The following is a 27575-nucleotide window of genomic DNA, read 5'->3' as shown; positions in this document are numbered from 1 at the left end:
TAACTGCATGTCGGAGAGAAAACATTTACTGCAAAATAGTGATTTGCCTACATCCGACTATTTAAAATTGTTTCCCATCTTCAACTCTAATGATATATCAATATTTGAACTTTTTAAGATCGACGTAACAACTTTTTATCCAAGTTGCAGCAGCATTGCAGTCTGGGATAATTTATATTCAAAAGTGTTTGTAAGACTGAGCAAAACTAAGGATCTTAATGCAAAAAAAATTCTAGACAAAATAGAAGGATTGTCTGAAAGTATGTTTCATGGTCAAATGATAATATAATTCACATCCAACATATTATTAAATCTATGCAGGAAACAAAAAGGAGGTCGCGTTTATATTATTTCCATATTTATTCCCGTCAACAGATGTAAGAAGCTAAGCTTTTAAAAACTTTATACTTTGATAATCACTATTTTGCGTATAAAATAAGTTCTACTGACTGTATTAATACTATTATTGACTTTAAAAAATTAATGTAAATTGTTGGTCACATGTGTCTATATCCGCTACTGGCGAAGAATTTGTTGTTTGGGATTACTAAATATTTAATATTTATATGCTTTTATTTTCCGTTTTTATGAATACACAATAAATTAATTTAAAAACTTAAAATATTTTGAATGAGTTTTCTTTAAAATTTTGCACGGTTTTCGTGCTAAACAAATAGTACTGATACCAAAATATTGGTTGCCTCGATAATTCAACATATTATTAGCATAGACAACAGTTGATTGTTCTAATCACATAATAAATCGAAGTGGTTGTGATTGCCAATATATGGTTCATTTACTCATATGTTAGTTATCCAAACAAATGTGTTTCAAGTTATGTCACACAACAGTTGGTTGTAGTAACAAATTATGTCAGTTATTTCTTGGTAGTAGGTGGAACCAAATATATCGGTTGGCAAAAGAATTGGTTGTCCCAACAAATTTGTTTTCTGTGTGTACCAATCTGAGATATTGTTTTTCTTATTTGTGTTGCTTAAATTTATGTTGAGGTTGGACATCTTTGACGTCGTCCTATGGCTCTTCATAAAGTTGATTTTTAGAATTTATGTGAACGTGAAGGAACTCATATATAATTTCGGTAGGAATTAAAGTTTCTCATAGCTCCTCTTTCGTGTATTCAGTTCAGATCTGCCAATAATCATAAATTATCAAGAATAAGAAGTAGAATATTATGGAGCTATATGGAATTTAACCTATTTGACTAGAAATTGTAATTTATAAAATTTCTCAATCTATCCTCGTTGCTCACCATGTACAAATCACTACCATATGTGCTTCAACATGTGTGCCACCGTGAAATTTAAAACTCAAATTAACAATGATTTGTCAAGTGTCACACTGGCTCCACAGGAAACAATTGCTAATGGTCTTTGCTCTTAAATCCTTATTTTCCATACTGCCCATCATACATACATCAATAGCGTCAATGACCAATATTTATCGTATAAATATTCAATAGCAAACCAGATAAGGTATCAGTTGCTCGACAACCTTTAATCGGTTGACAAAATATTTAGAAAGTGTAGAATATTTAACAATCCCAAGTTTAACATTTGTTATTTTGTTGACTTGTTTACAGATACGAACGAAAATAAAATAACAACTTTTGTTAAAATAAATTTGCTTCGTTTTTTTTTTGTGTCCTTTTGAAATAGTAAACATAACAACAAAGGACTCTAAGGGACACTATTCACAAAAGAACGACGATCAAATAAACAACACAAAGCAAACAGGAGTATTGACAGTACAAAGCAACCTTGCCAATTAATATCAGCCAGAAGAATTGTGGGCTCTATAGAAAATATTTTGTGAATAAAAAATCTTTAAAGTTTTTTCTTTGAGTGTCCAGTAAAAAGTGTAATAATGACCGGTTTAAGTTTCCTAACATTTGTGTTGGTCGGATTTTGTTGTTATACCCTAAGCAGTTCAAATCCAACCCGTACGGAGGTAAGTAAATGGGATATCCTCTCTGTACCTGTAGAAAACGGTGGCTGAGTGTATATGGCTGAGTGTTTATTTACGCAGTGGCTAATGGGAAACGGAAATATTCGCACACACTCAAACACACACACACACACACCGCTCTTTACACAGCCACTTAACCCTGAAAAGTGAGAGAAGAAATTTAATTTAGCCTAAATGGTTTTTGTTTCTATTTTTACGAGACCCCTAAACCTTTTTTGAGAAGACCTTGAGGTGTGGACAAAAAGGTCATAGTGTCTTTTAATTTTATTTGAAGAGGTTTAATTTTAATGTGAGCGAGGAGGCTTGTTTCTTTTTCATTTTGGGTCCAAATTTTATTATTTATTTGTAAATAAGGGAATATTTCTGTTAAAGTAATGGAAAAAAAAAAAATTTATGCTGGTTTTAAAGGTGTAAGCCTTTAGTTGACCAAATTTGTAGTTAGTTATCTTTTTGGAAAAGGTAAGAAAAGGTGGAGGCTTAGTAGATAAAGTTAAAATTTTAAACAAAGGTTTTTAATTTATGGGAATCATTAAGCTAAGATAATCCTTAGTCCTTAAATTGATTTAAATTTATTAGAGTTGTGACTTTTTTTTGCCTACTACTTAGTAATCGTGGACATTTGTGTGCAATTTTGGGACACCCAAAAAAAAGTTTCTTTGTATACAAAGATTTTGAACTTGAAGGATTGATTCTCAGCCAAAAATTAAAACTTGCTCACGAATATTAAATTTAAATCGCCAATTTGATTATTTGTTAAAAAAAGTGGTGTAGTCAAGTCGTTGGACCATCATCCACATTTTCAACGAATTTCAAACTTGGTTTTCTTGAGGGGGGTATTTGGTATCCTATGTCAAATGCATCAAAACAATATGTTTCCTTTGAAGTAAATTAAATAAAACAAGTATATATGGCCGTAAGTTCGGCCAGGTCGAAGCTTATGTACCCTCGACCATGGATTGCGTAGAAACTTCTACTGAAGACTGTCATCCACAATCGAATTACTTGGGTTGCGGTAACACTTGCCGATGGCAAGGTATCTTAAAACTTCCTAACACCGTAATATATACCACATAGTCCATACTTGGTATATATTAAAATAAAAAAAGGCCGATTAAATACGTATATAATTAAGTTTGACAAAATTTTCTATAGAAATAAAATTTTGAAAAAATTTTCTATAGAAGTAAAATTTTGACAAAAGTTTGTATAGAAATAAAATTTTGATAAAATAAAATTTTGACAACATTTTCTATAGAAGTAAAATTTGGAAAAAATGTTCTATAGGAATAAAATTAAAAAAAAAAAAAATTCTATAGAAATAAAATGTCTACAAAATTTTTGTATAGAAATAAAATTTTAACAAAATTTTCTACAGAAATAACATTTTGACAAAATTTTCTATTAAAATAACATTTTGACAAAATTTTCTATAAAAATAAAATTTTGGTAGATTATTTTTGGCTCGAGTGGCAACCATGATTATGAACCGATATAGACCAATTTTTTTGTGATTGGGGATCGGCTATAACATATATAACTCGATATGGACCAATTTTGGCATGGTTATTAGCGGCCATATACTAACACCACGTTCCAAATTTCAACCGGATCGGATGAATTTTGCTCCTCCAAGAGGCTCCGGAGGTCAAATCTGGGGATCGGTATATATGGGGGCTATATATAATTATGGACCGATATGGACCAATCCTTGCATGGTTATTAGCGGCCATATACTAACACCACGTTGCAAATTTCAACCGGATCGGATGAATTCTGCTCCTCCAAAAGTCTCCGGAGGTCAAATCTGGAGATCGATTTATATGGGGGCTATATATAATTATGGACCGATATGGACCAATTCTTGCCTGTTTGTTAGAGACCACATTCTAACATCACGTTCCAAATTTCAATCGGATCGGATGAATTTTGCTCCTCCAAGAGGCTTCGGAGGTCAAATCTGGGGATCGGTTTATATGGGGGCTATATATAATTATGGACCGATATGGACCAATTTTAGCATGGTTGTTAGAGACTATATTCTAACACCACGTACCAAATTTCAAGTGGATTGGATGAATTTTGCTCCTCCAAAAGGCTCCGGAGGTCAACTCTGGGGATCGGTTTATATGGGGGCTATATATAATTATGGACCGATATGGACCAATTCCTGCGTGGTTGTTAGAGACCATATACTAATACCACGTACCAAATTTCAACCGGATCGGATGAATTTTGCTCCTGCAAGAGGCTCCGGAGGTCAAATCTGGGGATCGGTTTATATGGGGGCTATATATAATTATGGACCGATATGGACCAATTTTAGCATGGTTGTTAGAGACCATATTCTAACACCACGTTCCAAATTTCAACCAGATCGGATGAATTTTGCTCCTACAAGAGGCTCCGGGAATCAAATCTGGGGATCGATTTATATGGGGGCTATATATAATTATGGAACGATATGGACCAATTCTTGCATGGTTATTAGCGGCCATACACTAACACCACGTACCAAATTTCAAGTGGATGGGATGAATTTTGCTCCTCCAAGAGGCTTCGGAGGTCAAATCTGGGGATCGGTTTATATGGGGGCTATATATAATTATGAACCGATATGGACCAATATTTGCATGGTTGTTAAGGACCATGTACTAACACCATGTACCAAATTTCAGCCGGATCGGATGAAATATGCTACTCTTATAGGCTCCGCAAGCCAAATCGGGGGATCGGTTTATATGGGGGCTATACGTGAAAGTGGACCGATATGGCCCATTTGCAATACCAGCCGACCTACATTAATAACAACTACTTGTGCCAAGTTTCAAGTCGATAGCTTGTTTCGTTCGGAAGTTAGCGTGATTTCAACAGACGGACGGACATGCTTAGATCGACTCAGAATTTCACCACGACCCAGAATATATATGGGGTCTTAGAGCAATATTTCGATGTTTTACAAACGGAATGACAAAGTTAATATACCCCCCCTCCTATGGTGGAGGGTGTACAAATATTTAAAAGTTCTTGAAAAATTTAACAAAAAAAATTTGTAAATGTCGGGCACGGGGAAAATGCCTATTCCGAACATTTACCGGAAAATTAAAAATTTGTCAAAGTCTACTATCAAAACCCCTTTTTTCGGGAGGCTCAAGTATTGTTATCCTTCCATTTAGTGAACTATACGAATTTATTCTTATAATTGTTTTATATTATAGATGCCAGTAGAGGATGCTGATGATGAATATGGTATTTCCGAAACGACCTTCCATCTAATTATTTCCCAGTCTAAAGGACTTTGCCCAAATAAATTTGATAAACTCTCTTTTCCTCTGTCGGTTAAGCTACTCTTATAGTTTAGTCAATGCATGGTTTTAAGGTGAAATCATGACAAACAGAAAATCATTTTTATAGAAAATGTTCTCAAAAATTAATTCTTATAGAAAATTTTTGCAAAATTTTATTTCTGTAGAAAATTTTTGTCAAAATTTTATTTCTGTAGAAAATTTGGTCTAAATTTTCTTTCTACCGAAAATTTTGTCTAAATTTTATTTCTATAGTAAATTTTGTCAACATTTATAAAAAATTTTTGGCAAAATTTGATTTCAATAGAAAATTTTTTGAAAATTTTATTTCATTCATTTCATTTCCACGGGAGCCACCGTGGTGCAATGGTTAGCATGCCCGCCTGGTATACACAAGGTCGTGGGTTCGATTCCTGCTTCGACCGAACACCAAAAAGTTTTTCAGCGGTGGATTATCCCACCTCAGTAATGCTGGTGACATTTCTGATAGTTTGAAAGCTTCTCTAAGTGGTTTCACTGCAATGTGGAACGCCGTTCGGACTCGGCTATAAATAGGAGGTCCCTTGTCATTGAGCTTAACATGGAATCGGGCAGCACTCAGTGATAAGAGAGAAGTTCACCAATGTGGTATCACAATGGACTGAATAGTCTAAGTGAACCTGATACATCGGGCTGCCACCAAACCTAACCTAACCTTCATTTCACAACGAAATTTTAGACAAGGTTTTGTAATACAGCAGTAGTATATGTGAATTTTGTTATTGAGATTTAAAAAATTCTAAAAATTAAATTTTGCCTGATTCAATTATTATTCCTTAAAAATAACAAAAAGAACCAGCCAAACCATAGCCATTATAAAGTAACAAAAATTTTTATGAAACCACCAATTGAGCAAAAGATTCCAAAACTTACTTTTAGAGATTTATTTTTGTTTTTATTATATTTGAATAGCATAACTTGAAGACCAAATAATTGAGGACAAAATTTCAATGTGGAAATAAGTTAACTTTTACATATGACCAGTAGTGGCGGGGAGGTTGGGAGGCGGGTCGAAAAGAATTTTAAAAACAAAGTGTCACCTTCAGTTGTCGAGTCCAGAAAAAGCGATTTGCTTAAATGCTTCCATAACAACTTTTTCTCACAGATGTGTCTAAAACATAGCTCGTGCACTTGTCTTCTCATTCATGTTCGAAATACTTTTACTGCAGTCAGCGTATTTCAACATGCCATATATCAAAAATAGTAAGGACCAATGAAGAGTGGACACTGGGGTGGAATGAAAATTTTAATGGAGAAGTTATGCACCAGAATGTATTATAAAATTTAAACTAAAATATTTTAGTAATTGCAATATGATAGAAATTAGTTAATAACTTTTGTCAAATTGAAGAAATTTTTTTTTGTTCTGCTGTTTAATAAAATTTCATATTTTGGAAGAAAAAATTTGAAATTCTAGATAGACACATTTGAGAAAATTTTGTCAAAATTTTTATTTCTATAGAAAATTTTGTCTACTTTTAATTTGTATAGAAAATTTTGTCTACTTTTAATTTTTATAGAAAATTTTATTCCTATTGAAAATTGTATTTCTATAAAAAATTTTATCAAAATTTATCAAAAGTTTATTTCTATAGAAACTTTATCAAAATTTTATTTATGTAGAAAACTTTTTCAAAATTTTATTTCTATAGAAAATTTTGTCTACTTTTAATTTGTATAGAAAATTTTGTCTACTTTTAATTTTTATAGAAAATTTTATTCCTATTGAAAATTGTATTTCTATAAAAAATTTTATCAAAATTTATCAAAAGTTTATTTCTATAGAAACTTTATCAAAATTTTATTTATGTAGAAAACTTTTTCAAAATTTTATTTCTATAGAAAATTTGTCAAAATTTTATTTCTATGGGAAATTTAGTCAAAATTGTACTTCTATCGATAATTCTTTACTACTTTTAATTAATCAAAATTGTATTTCAATAGAAAATTTTGCCAAAATTTTATTTATGGAGAAAATTTTGACAAAATTGTATTTCTATAGAAAAAATTTGTAAAAATTTTATTTCTATAGAAAAATTTGTCAAAATTCTATTTTAATAGGAAATTTTGTCACACCTTTATCTCTATAGAAAATTTTGTTAACATTTCTATAGAAAATTTTGTTAAAATTTCTATAGAAATTTTTATTTATTTATTTAGTCAACATTTTATTTCCATAGAAAAGTTTGTTAAAATTTTATTTCTATAGAAAATTTTATCAACATTTTATTTCTATAGAAAATTTTATCAACATTTTATTTCTATAGAAAATTTTGCCAACATTTGATTTCCAAAAAAAAGTTTTGTCAAAATTTTATTTCTATATAAAATTTTGTCTTTTAATTTTTATAGAAAATTTTATTTCTATAAAAAATGTTGTTAAAATTTTATTTCTACAGATAATTTTTTCAAAATTTTATTTCCATACAAAACTTATCAAAAGTTTATTTCTATAGAAAATTTATCAAAATTTTATTTATGTAGAAAACTTTTTCAAAATTTTATTTCTATAGAAATTTTGTAAACATTTTATTTCTATGGGAAATTTAGTCAAAATTGTACTTCTATCGATAATTCTTTACCACTTTTAATTAATCAAAATTGTATTTCAATAGAAAATTTTGCCAAAATTTTATTTATGGAGAAAATTTTGACAAAATTGTATTTCTATAGAAAAAATTTGTAAAAATTTTATTTCTTTAGAAAAATTTGTTATAAAAAATTTGTCAAAATTTAGTTTTCTACAGAAAATTTTGTCAAAGTTTTATCGCTAAAGAATATGTTGTCAAAATTTTATTTTAATAGAAAATTTTGTCACACCTTTGTCTCTATAGAAAATGTTGTTAAAATTTCTATAGAAAATTTTGTTAAAATTTCTATAGAAAATTTTATTTTTTTATTTTGTCAACATTTTATTTCCATAGAAAATTTTGTCAAAATTTTATTTCTATCGAAAATTTTGTCAGAATTTTACTTCTATAGAAAATTTTTCTTTTAATTTTTATAGAAAATTTTATTTCTATAAAAAATTTTGTTAAAATTTTATTTCTGCAGACAATTTTTTCAAAATTTTATTTGCATAGAAAATTTATTAAAAGTTTATTTCTGTAGGAAATTTATCAACATTTTATTTATGTAGGAAATGTGGTCACAATTTTATTTCTATGGAAAATTTTGTCAAAATTTTATTTCTATAGATAATTTTGTACTACTTTTAATTAATAAAAATTTTATTTCAATAGAAAATTTCGCAAAAAAATTGCCCAAATTTTAGTTCTATAGAAAATTTTGTGAAAATTTTATCTCTACAGATAATTTTGTCACAATTTTATCTCTAACGAACATTTTGTACAAATTTTATTATAATAGAAAATTTTGTCACCACTTTATCTCTATAGAAAATTTTGTTAAAATTTCTATGGAAAATTTTGTTAAAATTTTATTTCTATAGTAATTTTGTCAAAAGTTTACATCTGTGGAAAATTTGGTCAAAATTTTATTTCTAAAAAAAAAAAAGTTTTGTCAAAATTTTATATCTATAGGAAATTTTGTCATAATTTTATATATATAAAAAAAATTGACAAAATTTTATTTGTATAGAAAATTTTGTCAAAATTTTATTTCTATAGAAAATTTTGTCAAAATTTTATTTCTATAGAAAATTTTATTTATTTATTTTTAATTTGCATAGAAAATTTTGTTAAAATTTTATTTCTATAGCAATTTTGTCAAAAGTTTACTTCTATAGAAAATTTGGTCAACATTTTATTTCTAAAAAAAAGTTTTGTCAAAATTTTATTTCTATAGACAATTTTGTCATAATTTTATATCTATAAAACAAAATTGACAACATTTTATTTGTATATAAAATTTTGTCAAAATTTTATTTCTATAGAAAATTTTGTCTTTTAATTTTTATAGAAAATTTTACTTATATAAAAAATTTTGTTAAAATTTTATACCTACAGACTATTTTTTCAAAATTTTATTGGCATAGAAAATTTATCAAAAGTTTGTTTCTATAGAAAATGTATTAAACTTTTATTTATGTAGAAAATTTTGTCAAAATTTTATTTCTATAGAAAAGTTTGTCAAAACTTTATTTCTATGGAACATTTTGTCAAAATTTTATTTCTATAGATAATTTTGTACTACTTTTAAATAATAATAATATTTTGCCAAAATTTCTGTAGAAAATGTTGCCAAAATTTCTGTAGAAAATTTTGTCAAAATTTTATTTCTATAAAAAAAAAACAGTTTATTTCTATAGAAAAATTTGTGAACATTTTATCTCTACAGAAAATTTTGTCACAATTTTATCTCTAAAGAATATTTTGTCAAAATTTTATCTCTAAAGAATATTTTGTCAAAATTTTATTATAAAAGAAAATTTTGTTAAAATTTCTATAGAAAATTTTATTTGTTTATTTTGTCAAAATTTTATTTCCATAGAAAATTTTGTTAAAATTTTATTTCTATAGTAATTTTGTCAAAATTTTACTTTTATAAAAAATTTGGTCAAAATTTTATTTCTAAAAAAAGTTTTGTCAAATTTTATTTCTAAAGAAAATTCTGTCATAGTTTTATATCTATAAAAAATTGACAAAATTTTATTTCTATAAAAAATTTTGTCAAAATTGTATTTCCAAAAAAAGGTTTTGTCAATATATTATTTCTGTCGAAAGTTTTGTCAAAATTTTACTTCTATAGAAAATTTTGTCAAAATGTTATTTCTATAGAAAATTTTGTCAAAATTTTATATCTATAGAAAATTTTGTCAAAATTTTAATACTATAGAAAATTTTGTCAAAATTTTAATTCTATAGAAAATTTTGTCAAAATTTTAATTCTATTGAACATTTTGTCAAAATTGTATTTCTATAGAAAATTTTGTTAAAATTTTATTTCTATAGAAAATTTAGTCAAATTTCATTTCTATAGAAAATTTTGTTAAAATTTTATTTCTTTAGAAAATTTTGTTAAAATTTTATTGGACCCCGTCGCCATTGGTAAAATATTGTAAAGTTATAGTAAAATTTCCTAAAACAAACCCATGTTATTTACCACCCTAATATAACAGAATGGTATTCGCTATCTGGCATAATATACAACTATGTACTAAATTGCATTGGCATTGACAGAGAAGGTTGAGAGGAAGAATACAAGTTGTGCATTAATGTTTTGGAAGTTAAAGTGAAAGTAACGGCTTTCTCTATCACTTTCCACTTTAGCCGTGGAGGAAAAGCAATTACAACAATTATGTTTCATTGTCTATTCTCGAAATGTTCTCCCTAACTCATGTTTTTTCTCTCTCCCTCTATATAAAACTTAGTCATGTCTCTTTCTTAAGTGAGCAGCGAGCTCACAGCAACTTAAAGTGCTGGTACTATGGCTGTTTTGCTCAAGAGATTTTATTTTAACAGCGAATTTTCGCAAGAGTTCGAATGTTAATTGTTTTTGTATTCTTAGAAAAGTTAACTTTTTCACCCAATTACAAAGACAAGTTTTAGCAACTTATGTTGCTGATGCCAAAGTTGGTGGTGAGGTTGTTTTTGGTTGAACATAACCATATTGGATTTACAAAAGAGCATTAGGGAAGCTTTAGAGTGAGTGATTTACTGCAAGGTTCTGGTGAATGAAAGGTGAGCAGTCAATTCAGATATTGAGAGAAAACTTAGATTTTCGTTAAAATCGCTAAATTTTGTAGATGGAAGTTAAGCGATAAGGGTAAGCTAAATACAAAAAATACAAAAAAAAAAAAATAAATTGATTTAATTAAAATAGTAATAAAATAACGTCAAATAAATTTTGAACCAAATTTGTTTTATTTGAAGTTAGCGCCTGAAATAATAATTTTCACAAAAAAATTACACTGAAAAATATTATAGTCCTATGTACCGAGATCTTGTACAAATGACATTTCTGCCCATAACGAATAACGATAAAATTTCCATTGAAATAGGTTTGTCCTCAAAATTAGCCAATTCGACTTTTGTCCACAACTATGGAGGACAAGGAATCATTGTGTACATCGTCCAAACACACTATAATTTCGCCTTGTATTCATGGATGCCACAGTTGGTAGAGTTCCTCTCCAACTCCAAGAAGAACTTGAAATATCCGTAGAAATAAACTTTCTAGAAATAAAATTTTGAAAAAAAAAATTATATAAATAATTTATTTATTTTTTTTTTTTGATTTCAGCTTAAAACCATACACTGACTAAACTACAAGTGTACCTCAACCAACAGAAATTATTTCGGCATAAGCTGGCTATCATGTAAAACCTTTTTTCGGAAGGTTCAAGTGTTGTTCATTGTTGGGTTTAATGAACTGCCTGAATTTATTCTGATAATTGGTTGATAGTTTTGCTGCAAGTAGAAAAATTTTCTCTAGAACCGAAATTTTTTATAGAAATATTTTCTATAGAAATAAAATTTGGACAAAATTTTCTATAGACATACAATTTTGACAAAATTTTCTATGGAAATAAAATTTTGACAAAATTTTCTCTAGAAATAAAATTTTAACAAAATTTTCTATAGAAATAAAATTTTCACAACATTTTCTATAAAATTAAAATTTTTACAAAAATGTCTATAGCAATAAAAAATTGATAAAATTTTCTGTACGAGTAAAATTTGGACAAAATTTTCCACAGAAATAAATTTTTGGCAAAAAAAAAAATTGACAAAATTTTCTATAGAAATAAATGGTTGATAAATTTTTGTATAGAAATGAAAATTTTCCTTTAGAAAATTTCTTATAGAAATGATTGACAAAAAAGAAAAGTTTATTCGTATGTATAGTGAGGCATGTATTGATTTTTATTTAGCGTTTTCTCTTCAATGACTCAAATGATCAAGTTCCTTAATCTTCGTTGTTCACAAAGCTCGAATAATAATAAATTATAATTAGAAAAACTTTCTTGAGAGTTTTCAAACTGGATTTCTATGTATGCTCTAAACCAAAACACAAGTAATGCAGCTGTGAGCTGCATGTTTTCCCAGGGAAATTCTTAAATGTAATCCTTGTTGAAGGATCCAACTCTCGGCCGTATTTAGTTTTTTTTGTTTTTAGAATATCTTTAGAGTTTTGTATACACGTCTTCAACATACAAGTGGTTACCACAAAAACGTGCCACCATGTCCAATTGCAAATTGTAACTATTGGACCATTGATGCACTTTTCTAAAACATTCCCCGAATGCATATCTAAATAAAAACTCTTTTACCTACCACTTGACCTAAGATGTGTTTTTTTGGTTGTTTGTAAATTCAAGGAAAACGGAAAGCTACTAACTTTTGTGTTTGTGGGTATAGATGATCAAGAGAATGTTGATTGGAATGATGTTTGGATGAATGAGTGAATGAATGCCTTTTCCATTCAATTTGGCCAATTACTTGATTTTGAAAAAAAAATCGATTGGTCATGTTTTCCGTGCCGTAAGCTCTGGATTACATTTATTCATCAAGTGAACTTTAACATTTGAAGTACTAGCATGGACATGAGTGGGGGAATGCAGTTACCTCTACAGTGTAGAGAGAGAGAGAGAGAAAGAGAGAGAGGCAAAGTGAAGGGTCTATACTGTATCTCTCTCTGTCTCTCATAAAATTTTCTATAGAAATAAAATTTTAACAAAATTTTCTATATATATACTATATATTTAAACTAGTGAACCGTATTACTTAATACAAGTAATGTGATTGGATATGAATTATTCGGTGGAGGAGCAACATGAGTCTGCAAATCAAGCAAATTCTCAAAACGTTTTTTTTCATATGTGGGGGTTAGTATTTCCCATTTTCAGTTGGAAGATTTCATTGTTTTTTTTTTTTTGCAAGAAATTAAATTTTTGTCCTTCTAGTTTTTAGCGCATTATGATTTTAATAAGATAAATTGTTTGTACTTACATTTCCAAACGCAATTTTAAATATCATTTATGAGTTTGATTTCTGAAAAGAGAAAAAGGAAAAAAATTGATATTATTATGATCCTTCGTGGGCTAAGAAATTCAGCAGAGATCAGTTATAATATTAAAGTGAATACAGAATTAATTGTCCCTAACATGAGGTGAAAGTAAACAAAAAATATAAGAAAGCCAAAAAGGCAAGAGTACAGTGAAGAAGAGTATGCTATATTATAGCTCAAATAATAGTCGATGCTAAACCAAACAAAATAATTGTACAAGGTTGTTTTTTTAAGTTGGAAAAAGTAAATATCTCCGAGTTACTTGAATTTTGAATTATTATTATGACTTTAATATGGGGTATGTGGTCATGGTCACAAAAATAATATTTTCTGATTTAATCACGAAATTAATTGATCCAATTAATTTTTTAATTGAAATGTCTTCAATCACAGAAATTACAGATCAATTAATAAATTATTATGACTTTAATATGGGGTATGTGGTCATGGTCACAAAAATAATATTTTCTGATTTAATCACGAAATTAATTGATCCAATTAATTTTTTAATTGAAATGTCTTCAATCACAGAAATTACAGTATCAATTAATAAATTAATTGACTTTCAATTAATTTATTAATTGATACTGTACTGTGAATTAAAAAATTAATTTATACTATTAATTTTTGTGATTGATTTTTGTTTCAATTAAAAAATTTGTTGAATCAATTAAATTTCTAATTGAATATTTTTTAAAACTCAATTAAAATTGTAATTGGAAAACTTTTCGTGAATTTTTTTTTGTGTATCTTCCCCTTTGCACGATTGTTGGAGAATTGAATACAAGTTTGTGGATGGTCTCTAGACAAAAATCCGTTTCTACAATTTTCGATAAGTGTGCGGGAAGGTGGACCTGTCTCTTGACCGTTTTATTCAAAACTGAACATACGTTTTTCGATTTTCTTTCAGGGAGATAGGTTAGGTTATGTAAAGGGTGATATGGTCAAAATTTGGTCAATATAAACTTGACGTATTTCTTTCAATTTTGCATTTAAAAACCCTGAACACCCCTCATTTTGAAGGTGTGTGTGTGTAGAATGTTGCTCCTTTTTGATTTTGGAATTCACTCTTCAGTTGTCAAAATGCCGTCCAAGCAAGAAGAGCAGCGTATCAAAATTTTGCCCGCGCATCGCGAAAATCCGAGCTACTCGCACGCAAAGCTGGCAAAATCGCTAAAAGTTGCCAAATCAACCGTTACAAATGTAATTAAAGTGTTTGGGGAACGTTTGTCGACAGCCAGGAAGTCTGGATCGGGGGGAAATCGAAAACCGGAAACCGCTGAGACGACAAAGAGAGTTGCCGGTAGTTTCAAGCGAAACCCTAACCTCTCTCTCCGAGATGCCGCAAATAAGCTGGGTGTATCGTCTAGAACCGTGCATCGAGCCAAAAAACAAGCCAGACTATCGACTTACAAGAAAGTAGTGACTCCAAATCGCGATGATAAACAAAATACGACGGCCAAAGCGCGATCCCGGAGGCTGTACACGACGATGCTGACGAAGTTTGACTGCTTGGTAATGGACGACGAAACCTACGTCAAAGCCGACTACAAGCAGCTTCCGGGACAGGAGTTTTATACGGCAAAAGGAAGGGAAAGGTAGCAGATATTTTCAAGCACATAAAACTGTCAAAGTTCGCAAAGAAATATCTCGTTTGGCAAGCCATCTGTACCTGTGGCTTGAAAAGCAGCATTTTCATAGCTTCCGGGACTGTCAACCAAGAAATTTACGTGAAAGAGTGTTTGAATAAACGTCTGCTGCCTTTCCTGAAGAAACACGGTTGTTCCGTACTGTTTTGGCCGGATTTGGCATCTTGCCATTACGGTAAAAAGGCCATGGAGTGGTACGCCGCCACCAACGTGCAGGTGGTTCCCAAGGACAAGAACCCTCCCAACACGCCAGAGCTCCGCCCAATTGAGAAATACTGGGCTATTGTTAAGCGGAACCTAAAGAAGACCAAAAAACTGCTAAGGACGAGCAGCAGTTCAAGGCAAACTGGCTTTCTGCGGCGAAGAAGGTGGACAAGGTGGCTGTACAAAATCTGATGGCAGGTGTCAAGCGTGAGGCCCGGCAATTCGGATTTGGAAAAGCGAAAGCCTAATTGAATATTTTTCCTGAATTTTATACTAATTGAACTTGAAAAAGAAATTTAATTTGATAAATAAACGATTTCACCAATTTACACGAGTTTTCCCTTGACCAAATTTTGACCGTATCACCCTTTATAGTGGCAACCCGTTACTTTAGGCTCACATCGACTATCATAGCACTCAGTGATAAGAGAGAAGTTCACCAATGTGGTATCACAATGGACTGAATAGTCTAAGTGAGCCTGATACATCGGGCTGCCACCTAACCTAACCTAACTTAACCTTCCCTCTCGCCATGCCTCCCCAATATATGGCCGGAATAGGCATCTCCAATGTACGATTTTTTTTTAAACCATTTTAGTTATCTATCTTCTATCTATCTATATATATAAAATTCAATCTATGTTTGTTTATTTGTTTGTTTGTTTGTATGTACCGAGTTGGCTCCGAAACGGCTAAAGCGATTTACTTGAAACTTTCAGAGATCGTAGGGGTCGTTCATGTGGTGAAAATAGGGTACCTCATTTTTTGACACCTGGTCGCGGAGGGGGAACTCCCTTTTGTCTGACTTTTAGAAAATTGGACCAAAGTTGACCGATTTGCTTGAAATTTTCATTGAAGGTTGTGTTTGGTATCTAGACAAAGATCCGCTACTTTATATTTCGATATTTGGTGGCGGAGGGGGACCTCCCCTTTGTTCAACTTTTTTTAAAGTACAGTGAAGAAACTAAAATTCTCTAAATTATCTGAGATTTACAGAGAACATGCGGTGAGGTTATGGAATTAATATGGGGTACCTGATGGTTTCATATGTGGACGGGGAGGGGGACCTCTCCCTTGCCCTACTTTTTTAAACTTGGAACAAAATTATGCGATTTGCTTGAAATTTTCATTGAATGTTGGGGTTGGCATCTAGACAAAAATCGGCTACATTATTTTTCGATATTTGGTCGGGGAGGGGGCCACCCCTTTGCCCGATTTTTTTTTAAAGTACAGTGAAAACAAAACTAAACTCCCCCGACTGAAATTTTACGGAAAAATGAGTGAGGTTATGATATTTATATCATGTTCCTAATTTTTTAATAAAAATAAAAGGTCATAGGGAGACATCCGCTTCTCTTAAGTAACTACATACAGAGAAACAATTAAACTTTACCGAGTTACTTGAAATTTACAGAGGACTGGAGAGAGGTTACGATATTAATAGTTGATACCTGATTTTGTGATATTTGGACGGAAGAGAGGCCGCCCCTTTAGACATTTTCTGGGACGTTTACAAAAGATACGCTACATCACTTTTCGATATTTGGTCGGGGAGTAGGTCCTCCTCTAAAACTGCAAAAAAAAACAAAAATTCTTAAGTTTTCTTGAAATTTACAAAGGCAGTGGAGGAAGGTTATGAACGAAGGGAAGTTTCAAGAATTTTCAGGGAAGGTTAGGGGTGCTATTCACTACGGTGTTTGTCGATATTGTATCGGGGAAAGTGACGTCCCTTTAAAACAATAAGCAAAATTTAAACATCTCCGATCTACTTGAAATTTACAGGGGACGTGGGAAGAGGTGATTCAATTTATACATGATTTTTAAATTAGTATATGATTTTTCGATATCTGGTTGGAGAAGGGGAAAATTGAAATAAACTTTGTCGATTTACTTCGATTGAATTTATAGGGACCATTGAGTAGTTATGAAATTATGTTAATATATTGTACGTGATAGTCCGATATCAGGTCAGAGTGGAGCGAAGGTGGGGAGAGGGTTCCCTTTTGTCCGTTTTTTTGTTTTTTCTTAAATTGAAAGTAGATGGTTGTCCGTAAATGGCAATTTTATGATTTTTGCACAGGCTTCTGCCAGACTTCTTTTTAGTAAAGAACTTAAATTAAATCAAATTGGCAGAGGGTGCATCATTTTCCAACATTTTAGCAAATGTTAATGTGGTAAAATTGTTGAGGAGAAGGATACATTTCATTGACATACCACACTTAAAATTCACAAGAAATGTAGAAGTTTGTCCAACTACTTGAATACAGAACATTTTTTAAGACGAACCATTTTACATATGCATATCCGCCGTATTTGTACCTATAAACGAAAGAGCAAGTAGTCCGATTTGTTTGAAAGAATTCAAATCTTTTCGAATTTGTTTTCAGCACGAAGAATATGGTTGACTAAGTTAACGCAAAATGTTCCTACAAATACGCTTCGGAAGGCGCAGCGAAGCGGGCCGGGTTACGCTAGTTTTTTTTTTTATAAATTTCCTACTTTTTGGTCGATTTTATATGGGAATTTCTCATAGTCGAATAGATGGACAGACGACCATAATTAAATAAAATCAAAAACTGATATTAAGACTTCATTTAATAGACACCAAATGTGTGTAATAAACTCAAATAAAATATCATTCTTAAGAAAATTGAGAAAATTCTTCATTTAAAATAAATGAAGATAATCTATATGGTTTTTGAATAAAGCCGTTTCTTAAGTCCACACACACATATGTGTTTGCAACAGCGTTGCCAGAATTGTTTCACCAAAAACCGCTAGATTTGCCCAAAAAAATAGCTAAAAAATGCTAAAAAATAGCTAGAAAAAAAGCTACATTTTTTTGTATCAAAAGTCACATTTTTGATTGAAATTTAACAAACTTAAAGGCTTTATTTCACTTACAATGCATATTATTTTCATTTTAATTCCACTTCTGTGAGACTGTAACAATATCTAAGGCATATTATTTTGATTACTATCACAAATTTTTTACTGGAAGTCCTTCGTTTTGTGGGAGCTACCTTCCCAACACCTCTATTTTATTTACTTGTTATTTTAAAATATTAAATGATCTAAGCATGCTTTGGATTTGGTAAAAAAATGATTTGTCATTTTTTTAAATAAAATTTTAGTTTGGATTTGAAATTGTGAAAAATTCGAAATACATTACTTTTATTTAAATTGTAGAAAATACCTATAGTTTACATTTCCCAGTAAAAACATTTTCCTTTTCTTCATGAGCTATCAAAGTGCTTTAAAAACGTGCTAACGCCAACTTAAATTTCCAAATTCAGACTCGACTTCAAGTAGAAATTATTGTATATATACGTTTTTTAAAATAAAGTGTTGAAAAACATCTTCTATTTTTGAACGCAATTTTGGTTTGTGGTTAAGATGCAAAAACTCCTCACATTTAAAGACTATTTCATTAATTCTTCCTTCTTTCATGAAAACATACCCATTTTTAAGTTGAATCACTTAATTATAAGGACAAAACGACTTTATCGTCTTTTGGACAAGGAAAACAGTTTATATAAAAGAAATTCACAAATGCTATTATAACCAAAATTCGCGTTCGTATTTTAAGGAGACGACAATATTTTTTCAATGCACAAAGCTATTCACATCTAATATTTTAATTTAGTAATATCGTAATAACTTTAGAATATTATAATAACATAAAAAGGATAAACGAGTCAAATGATAATATTCCCAATAATTTACTGACAGTTTATCTAACAAATTTGTATGGTAATAGTAGATTTAAAATTTACGATAATTTTTATGTATATAATGAAAAAACTTTACAACAAGGTGTATTTGCTACAAAAATGCCCGCATAATGGCTGGACTCATTATTAATGTTTCAACTGAGCTTTGAAATATGTGGAAACCCTTATACTTGCAGCAAGGCTTAGATAAAAACCCCGATTTATCCATATTTCAATAGAAACATGTCGAAAATAAAAAAGCCAAAAATAGCTAAAAGGGTCATGAAAAAAAGCCAGAAAAAAAGCTAAAAGCTAAATGCATTTTTTTCCGCTAAACGTCTTCAAAAAAAGCCAAATCTAGCGGGAAAAAAGCTAAATTGGCAACGCTGGTTTGCAATCCTTAAATTTCATTTTGCTCTCAAAGTACACACACTTGGGTTGACAAGTCTTCTAAAAAGCACATTTCTTGCAAACATTTCATTTCGTGTTAAATCAGCAGATTCCTTTTGACAGATTTATCCATACGAAAACTCGCTTAAATTGAATTTCAAAGATGTTTATTTGAGATTTTCTTGAAAAATCTACATTTGCCAAATGTTGCAAACAACAAAAAAAAATCTTATTTCCGGCAATGGACGTGTTGAAATGTCAGTCGTTTTCTTAGTTTATTTTCACATATTTTTTGAGCTTTTTTTTTTGCTTTGTTGGATATCAAGATTTAAGGTAAATAAGTGTGTAGACGAAGAATTATTCTGAAAGGTTAAGGAAAAAGTATGGGAATGGATTGAAGTCAGCTGAGTCGATTGTAGCTCCTTTAGAGATATCCCACCAAAAAAATTTGGAAGTTCTTCCAAAGGCACAACTTTAAAATTACTTCCAGAAGATGTACTCCCATGATGTTCTTTATTTTAACTACCCAGGAAGTTTTTTTAATTAAATTTTTTATAACTTATTTTTTTCATACATTTAATGGGTAATTTTAACTTTTTTTTGTTTCAAATTGGTAAAAAAGAGTTTAGGAATTCATAAAATGGTACAAATTATTTAAATTTTGTCGAAAAAAAAATCCTAAATCCAATCTAAAAAAAATTGTGAATTTTTGAAAATATTTAAGGTCAAATGTTATTTATTTGACAAAATATCACAGAATTTTTTAATTTACATCCAAAACATTGAATTCGGATCACACCTAAAGAAGTGATGCAAATTCAGAGCAACGGCTGTTGAAATGGAGGACTTCCGTCCTATGACAAGCCCATGTTTAATTCATCGCTTCTGCATCAATTTTGCACCACTTCCGGATCCAAAAAGAACATTTTCATTACTTTTTTGGGGACGCTTTTTTGCTGGGATGTTAGTTACATATCTTAAGTCTTAATTATTTTTTGCATTTAGAGACTATATATTTTCCCTTATTTTATTTTGAATAGTAAGACATTTTACAATGTGGTTGATATGTATTGCAACCAACTTTAGGTTGCTATCATTCCCAGCAAAAAAAATAGATGTTGTTCCACAAACATTTCTTTTTAAGAGCATCCTTGGATCCCCCATCAATTTTTTCCATTTTCGATGAAGCTATTTTGGATATCTTAAAAAATGCGCCTTTTGATCGTCCAAATTTAAATCTAAGACAATTAAATGACGCAAAAAGAAAATAAACTTATCGACAAAAAAGTAAAAAAAAATAATGAAAATAAAATTAAAAATTTCATCCGCGCGGGATTTTGACTCAGTATCTGTTGACTTCCATGGAAGTTATTTTGAAAAGGTTTTGTAAATTACTAGTAGAATTTTAAATTTTTTGTTGAGTTTATATGGAAAAAAACTATTTGTACAAAAGTATACATCGAAAGTAACAAAACTAAAACGATGTACAACATAAAACAAAAAAAAAATGTAAATTTGCCGGGGTGATATTTGAACCTGTTTTCATACCTGGCGCCAAACTGTGAAACAGGGTATTGTAAAATAGTGCGTATGTATGCACTACCCAGAAGGACACGAGATAACAGGTTGGCTGATAAGTCCCCGGTCTAACAAAGAAAAACACATTTTTTGTGTCAAAATTCGTTTTTATTATTCAACATAGTTCCCTTCAAGAGCGATAAAGAGTGATACGGTCAAAATTTGGTCAATATAAACTTGACGTATTTCTTTAAATTTTGCGTTTAAAAAACCTGAACATCCCTCATTTTGAAGGTGTGTGTATGTAGAATGTTGCTCCTATTTTGATTTTGGAATTCACTCTTCAGTTGTCAAAATGCCGTCCAAGCGAGAAGAGCAGCGTCTCAAAATTTTGCTCGCGCATCGCGAAAATCCGAGCTACTCGCACGTAAAGCTGGCAAAATCGCTAAAAGTTGCCAAATCAACCGTTACAAATGTAATTAAAGTGTTTGGGGAACGTTTGTCGACAGCCAGGAAGTCTGGATCGGGGGGAAATCGAAAACCGGAAGCCGCTGAGACGACAAAGAGAGTTGCCGGTAGTTTCAAGCGAAACCCTAACCTCTCTCTCCGAGATTCCGCAAATAAGCTGGGTGTATCGTCTACAACCGTGCATCGAGCACAAAAACGAGCCGGACCATCGACTTACAAGAAGGTAGTGATTCCAAATCGCGATGATAAACAAAATACGACGGCCAAAGCGCGATCCCGGAGGCTGTACACGACGATGCTGACGAAGTTTGACTGCGTGGTAATGGACGACGAAACCTACGTCAAAGCCGACTACAAGCAGCTTCCGGGATAGGAGTTTTATACGGCAAAAGGAAGGGGAACGGTAGCAGATATTTTCAAGCACATAAAACTGTCAAAGTTCGCAAAGAAATATCTGGTTTGGCAAACCATCTGTACCTGTGGTTAGGAAAGCAGCATTTTCATAGCTTCCGGGACTGTCAACCAAGAAATTTACGTGAAAGAGTGTTTGAATAAACGTCTGCTGCCTTTCCTGAAGAAACACGGTTGTTCCGTACTGTTTTGGCCGGATTTGGCATCTTGCCATTACGGTAAAAAGGCCATGGAGTGGTACGTCGCCAACAACGTGCAGGTGGTTCCCAAGGTAAGAACCCTCCCAAAACGCCAGAGCTCCGTCCAATTGAGAAATACTGGGCTACTGTCAAGCGGAACCTAAAGAAGATCAAAAAAACTGCTAAGGACGAGCAGCAGTTCAAGGCAAACTGGCTTTCTGCGGCGAAGAAGGTGGACAAGGTGGCTGTACAAAATCTGATGGCAGGTGTCAAGCGTGAGGCCCGGCAATTGGGATTTGGAAAAGCGAAAGCCTAACTGAATATTTTCCTGAATTTTATATTAATTGAACTTTAAAAAGAAATTTAATTTGATTTTTTAAATAAACGATTTCACCGATTTACACGCGATTTCCGTTGACCAAATTTTGACCGTATCACCCTTTACAACGATTATAACGACCTTCCAATTTTTTGATACCATTTTGGTAGTACTTCTTCGGTTTTGCCTCAAAATAGGCCTCAGTTTCGGCGATCACCTCTTCATTGCAGCCAAATTTTTTCCCTGTGAGCATCCTTTTGAGGTCTGAGAACAAGAAAAAGTCGCTGGAGGCCAGATCTGCAGAATACGGTGGGTGGGACTTGTTCTCAATGACTTGTGGCACGGTTTTTGGTCAAATGTGAGCTTGCGCGGCACCCATTTTGCACAGAGCTTAAGCATATCCAAATATTGATGAATGATATGATCAACACGTTCCTTTGATATCTTTAAGGCCTCTGCTATCTCGATCAACTTCATTTTACGGTCAATCAAAATCATTTTGTGAATTTTTTTGATGTTTTCGTCGGTAACCACCTTTTTCGGGCGTCCACTGCGTTCACCGTCCTCCGTGCTCATTTCACCACGCTTGAATTTTGCATACTAATCAATTATTGTTGATTTCCCTGGGGCAGAGTCCGGAAACTCATTGTCAAGCCAAGTTTTTGCTTCCACCGTATTTTTACCCTTCAGAAAACAGTATTTTATCAAAACACGAAATTCCTTTTTTTCCCATTTTTCACAATAACAGGAGTAGAATAAAGTTTCTGGATATACATGCCACTTTTGGTTGAAATCGGTACAGAGTTAGATATATCTCCCATATAGATCTTTCGCCCGATTTTCCACAGAGGTCAAAGTTGTAGTCCGATTTACGTAAAATTTTACACAGGGACTGGAATTAACATAGTAACTATGCATGGTTGAAATCGGTTCATATTTAGATATAGCTTCCATATATATGCTTTTCCGATTTGGGTAAAAATGGTCAAAATACCGTCATTTTCCTCGTAAAATCGTCACTGCAAAGTCGAAAACTTAAAAAATGACTCCAATTTGCCTATACTTCTAATACGTATCTATCGACCGATAAATACACTTTTGCTAAGTTGCCTCAAACTTGGTTCATACTTAAATGTTTCCCATATTTATACCCTTCACCACTACTGTGGTACAGGGTATAATAAGTTTGTGCATTTGTATGTAACGCCAAGAAATAGTGGTCATAGACCCATCTTTTAGTATACCGATCGGCTTAGAATTAAATTCTGAGTCGATTTAGCGATGTCCGTCTGTCTGTCTGTCTGTCCGTCCGTCTGTCTGTATATGTAATTTTGTGCACAAAGTACAGCTCGCAATTTAAGTCCGATCGTCCTCAAATTTAGCATAGGGCCGTTTCTTGGGACAGAGACAATCGCTATTGGTTTTGGAAAAAATCGGTTCAGATTTATATATAGCTGCCATATATATTTATCCCCGATGGGGTCATAGTTAGCGTGTTTATCAACCGATTTTCTTGAAATATGGTACATCCAAATATTTTATGAATCTCGAAAATCTGGCAAAATATCAGCCAAATCGGTTCAGATTTAGATATAGCTCCCATATATATCTTTCGTCCGATTTAGACTCATATGACCACAGAGGCCAAAGTTTACTACCGATCTTCGTGAAATTTTGCACAGAGGGTAGAATTGACATTCTACCAATGCTTGGTAAATTTTATTGAAATCGGTTCAAATTTAGATATAGCTCCCATATATATCTTTCGTCCGATTTGAACTTATATGGCCACAAAAGCCAGAGTTTTGCCCTTTCTTACTTCAAATTTTGCACAAGCGGTACTTTTAACGATACTATTGTATGTGCCATATATTTTCAAAATCGATTCAGATTTAGATATAGCTCCCATATATATTTCGTCCGATTTGAACTTATATGGCCTCAAATCCATGGTTTTGCCGTGATTTGCTTCAAATTTCGCACAAGGAGTACGTTTAGTAGTATAGGTAATTGTGGCAAATTTGGTTGAGATCGGTTCAGATTTAGATATGGCTCCCATATATATCTCCCGTCCGATTTGCCTCAAAATCCAGGGTTTTGCCGTGATTTGCTTCAAATTTCGCACAAGGAGTACGTTTAGTAGTATAGGTAATTGTGGCAAATTTGGTTGAAATCGGTTCAGATTTAGATATGGCTCCCATATATATCTCCCGTCCGATTTGCACTCATATGACCAGGTGGGCCAAAGTTACGTGAAATTTCGCATAGATAGCAGAATTATTATTCTAACTATGCATGTCAAATTTAGTCAAAATTGGTTCAGATTGTATATAGCTCCCATATATACGTACACCAGGGTTGGGGAAATATGGTAGACTGTTTCATATTTTTGACCAATTTTCAATGGGATTTTCCTCCAATTGACTGGATAGTTTCTTCAGAAAATACAAATATGGCTAAAATTCTCACACTTTACACAAAATTCTGTGATTATTTCCCCATATCTTAGCCATTTCCTACACACTGCAATGCCAAAATTTCCACAGAACGGATGAGTTTTAAATAAGGCTCCAAGTCGCCCGACTAGACCAAATAATATATCACAACCCACACTTGAGCACATATCTTGGCGAGATCTAACCAATATCCTTGTAAAATCGCCACTGCTGAGTAGCAAAAATTGTAAACATTACTCTAATTGTCCTATATCTCGAATACATATGTATCGCCTGAAAAATCATAAATCTCTTTTGTACAATTGCATTAAAATCTCTCTCGCTTCATATTTCCCATTTTTTTACTAACATTGTGTTTCATCCCAGGGCGTTAGCCGATTTAAATTTTAATTCTAGAGTTTTTGTAGAAGTACAAAAAATTGTTTCCATTAAAAGTATTTGTATCTGGATATGCTAACCTTTATATAGTTCCCAGCAAATTTTAAGTAGTTGAGATGGTAACACAAATGTTGGTCTACATAGTGGTGCAGGGTATATTATAGTAGGCCCCGCCCGACTTTAGGCTTTCCTTACTTGTTTATGTTAATTTTGTATTTATTATAAATAATTAAATTAGTTATAAATAAATAAAAAATATAGTAATTTTCGTTTTTGCATTACATATCAGCTACCCTGTAGTTTGCATTAATATTAATTAAATTTGCCTAACCATCCTGGACTAGCTATACAATTTTCTTGACCTAATGCGAACTTATTGGCTTTTTTCGTTAGTCAAAGCGAAATTGTAAAATTTTTATCACGTGCAGTAGCGTCCAATTTATATCTGCAAAAATGTTTCATTGAATGGAAAACTTCACTATAAAGAAATTCATGAAAAAAGTACGTATACAAAAAAAAAAAGGAAAATAGGAATGAAAAAGCAGTCATGTTGAAATCTAATCATTCCAAATTTCCTTTTGCATTTCAAATTGAATTTTTTTTTTTGGGGGCTTGCACATGTCAGACAAATATTCCTTAATTTGTTCTGCAATATTACAAGCGTAAGAAAGTGTCTTTTTTCGCAAAAACGCAAAAAAACCTAATGTCAAAGTATGCTTGAAATTCAGATTTTAGCTTATTTCACTTTTCCATTTGGAGTTAAGGTGATAATACTATGAGTATGTAAATGTTGAGATATACATGTATGTATATGTGTGTGTGTTTGAGGATTTGTTTCTCCCCCTTTGGATTTTTTTTTGTTAACGCGAGTAGACCACGTTCTCAGAATAAATCCTACGAAAATGTCTTTCCTGTCCTCTACAAAGAAGTAAAGCATATCTCTTAATTCCCTTTTACTTTGCCTTGCCAGGTACCAACAAAAAATTTGGATTTACCCCCGCAACAACAACAGCAGACATCACAACAAAATGCTCATACACCATTACATGCCAGCATCAGTAATGATGCTAAGACGGAAACACGCCGCAAACGATCTCAGTTGGATTTGGGTTCAGCCTCTGGGGTATTTGGTGCTGGTGGGGTCACTGAGTACAAAGATTTTGGTGAATTCTTAGAAGATTTGGGTGATAATGGCCTGTTGGCATCATCGCTAATGCCTCAATCACAGGAAGTTATTGATGCAGAGAATATTTCGCCTTTGGTGTATTTTATGTTATTGCAGAAAATTAAACAAGGTAAGGTGGTTGAGGAAGGGGGAGGGGTAAGAATGAGAATTAATTTCTCTGCAATGTGAATTGCTGTCATAAATGTCTTTAGTCAATTTTTAATAGTGTGTTTTTATTTTATTCTCTTTCTCCCTCTCTCTCTCTTTGTGTCTCTTACTCTCATCCCCTCATAGTTCAAAATGGTGAATGGCAAGCCCCTACCAGACGTACACCACGCTTGGGTCGTAGTATTGATTTTCAACTTTTTGATACACCAGCTGTTAGCAATGGTGCTATGGCATCTGCTCTCTCCCCGCGAGATTTTGAAAATTCCAATGCATTGGCCAATGAGTACACAGGTGGTATGGCTCATCAATACTTGCCCCGTGTTATGAAAAAATCTGTTCAATTTAAACCTCGTCTTGGCAAACGTACACAGGTCTGTGATTAAGAGAATATTCAACAACAGATACTGACAACTTGAGGATATGAAAAAAATAAAAACAAAAACTAAATTTCGTTGAAACTCTAAAGGCTCTGGCACTGACATCTTCTTCATCAAACTCTAAGATAAACACACACACATACACAAATACCCAAATACACCGAAAGGAAGTGATGACAACTTTTTACCCATTTTGTTATTGGAATTTACATTGATTATAGCAGGATATCGTCTATATTAAAGAATCCGTTTAGCATATAGGTAAAAAACGCTGATATTTGTTTTAAATCCACATTTATTGAGAGGAACTACAAGCAGATTTTTATATATAGATAAACTTAGTAAAACTTATTATTGTTATTGTGTAATGTAGAAAAATTAATATTGCAAAACGAACATGATTCCAAAAATCAAAAAAAAAATTAATTAATTATTATTTAATCTACAAAAAAATATATGAAATGTTTGTAAAATAAATGAAATGTTTAAAGTGGTTTTCAATTTTGTTTTGAAAATGGTATAGGTTGTGGTAAAGTCAACCCGGTGAAGTACGTGGAAATCAGTTAATTATTTTAGGGGGAATATTAATTACCTCAACTTCACTTGTGGGGATTTTGCAAAAATCGTTGGACAATCTAATTGACTGGTATATTTTGCACACTGAAAAAACTATTGACTTAATATAAAAGATTATGCAACCTAAATTTTAGGATACTCCATTTATACAATATCAACGATAAATGTCTTTAAAATAAAAAAATTAAATTAAAACAAGTAAGGAAAGTCTAAAGTCGGGCGGGGCCGACTGTATTATACCCTGCACCACTTTGTACACACAAAAAAATTTCACGAAAAATTTTCCAATTAAAATTTTAATTGAGT

General features: G+C 31.7%; 1 protein-coding gene across 1 annotated transcript; it reads left to right on the top strand.

The window, feature by feature from the left end:
* Window positions 1-1511: 1511 nt before the first annotated feature.
* On the top strand, window positions 1512-27188 carry Hug (protein hugin). Its single transcript, XM_075288485.1, has 3 exons — window positions 1512-1968; window positions 25954-26278; window positions 26443-27188. Exons 1-3 carry the CDS (start codon window positions 1885-1887, stop codon window positions 26697-26699), a joined length of 666 nt encoding a protein of 221 aa, XP_075144600.1. The 5' UTR covers window positions 1512-1884; the 3' UTR covers window positions 26700-27188.
* Window positions 27189-27575: the final 387 nt, after the last annotated feature.

Source organism: Haematobia irritans, chromosome 1 (assembly GCF_050003625.1).
Source record: "Haematobia irritans isolate KBUSLIRL chromosome 1, ASM5000362v1, whole genome shotgun sequence".
Classification (NCBI taxonomy): domain Eukaryota; kingdom Metazoa; phylum Arthropoda; class Insecta; order Diptera; family Muscidae; genus Haematobia; species Haematobia irritans.
This window is presented reverse-complemented; position numbering and strand designations above follow the sequence as displayed.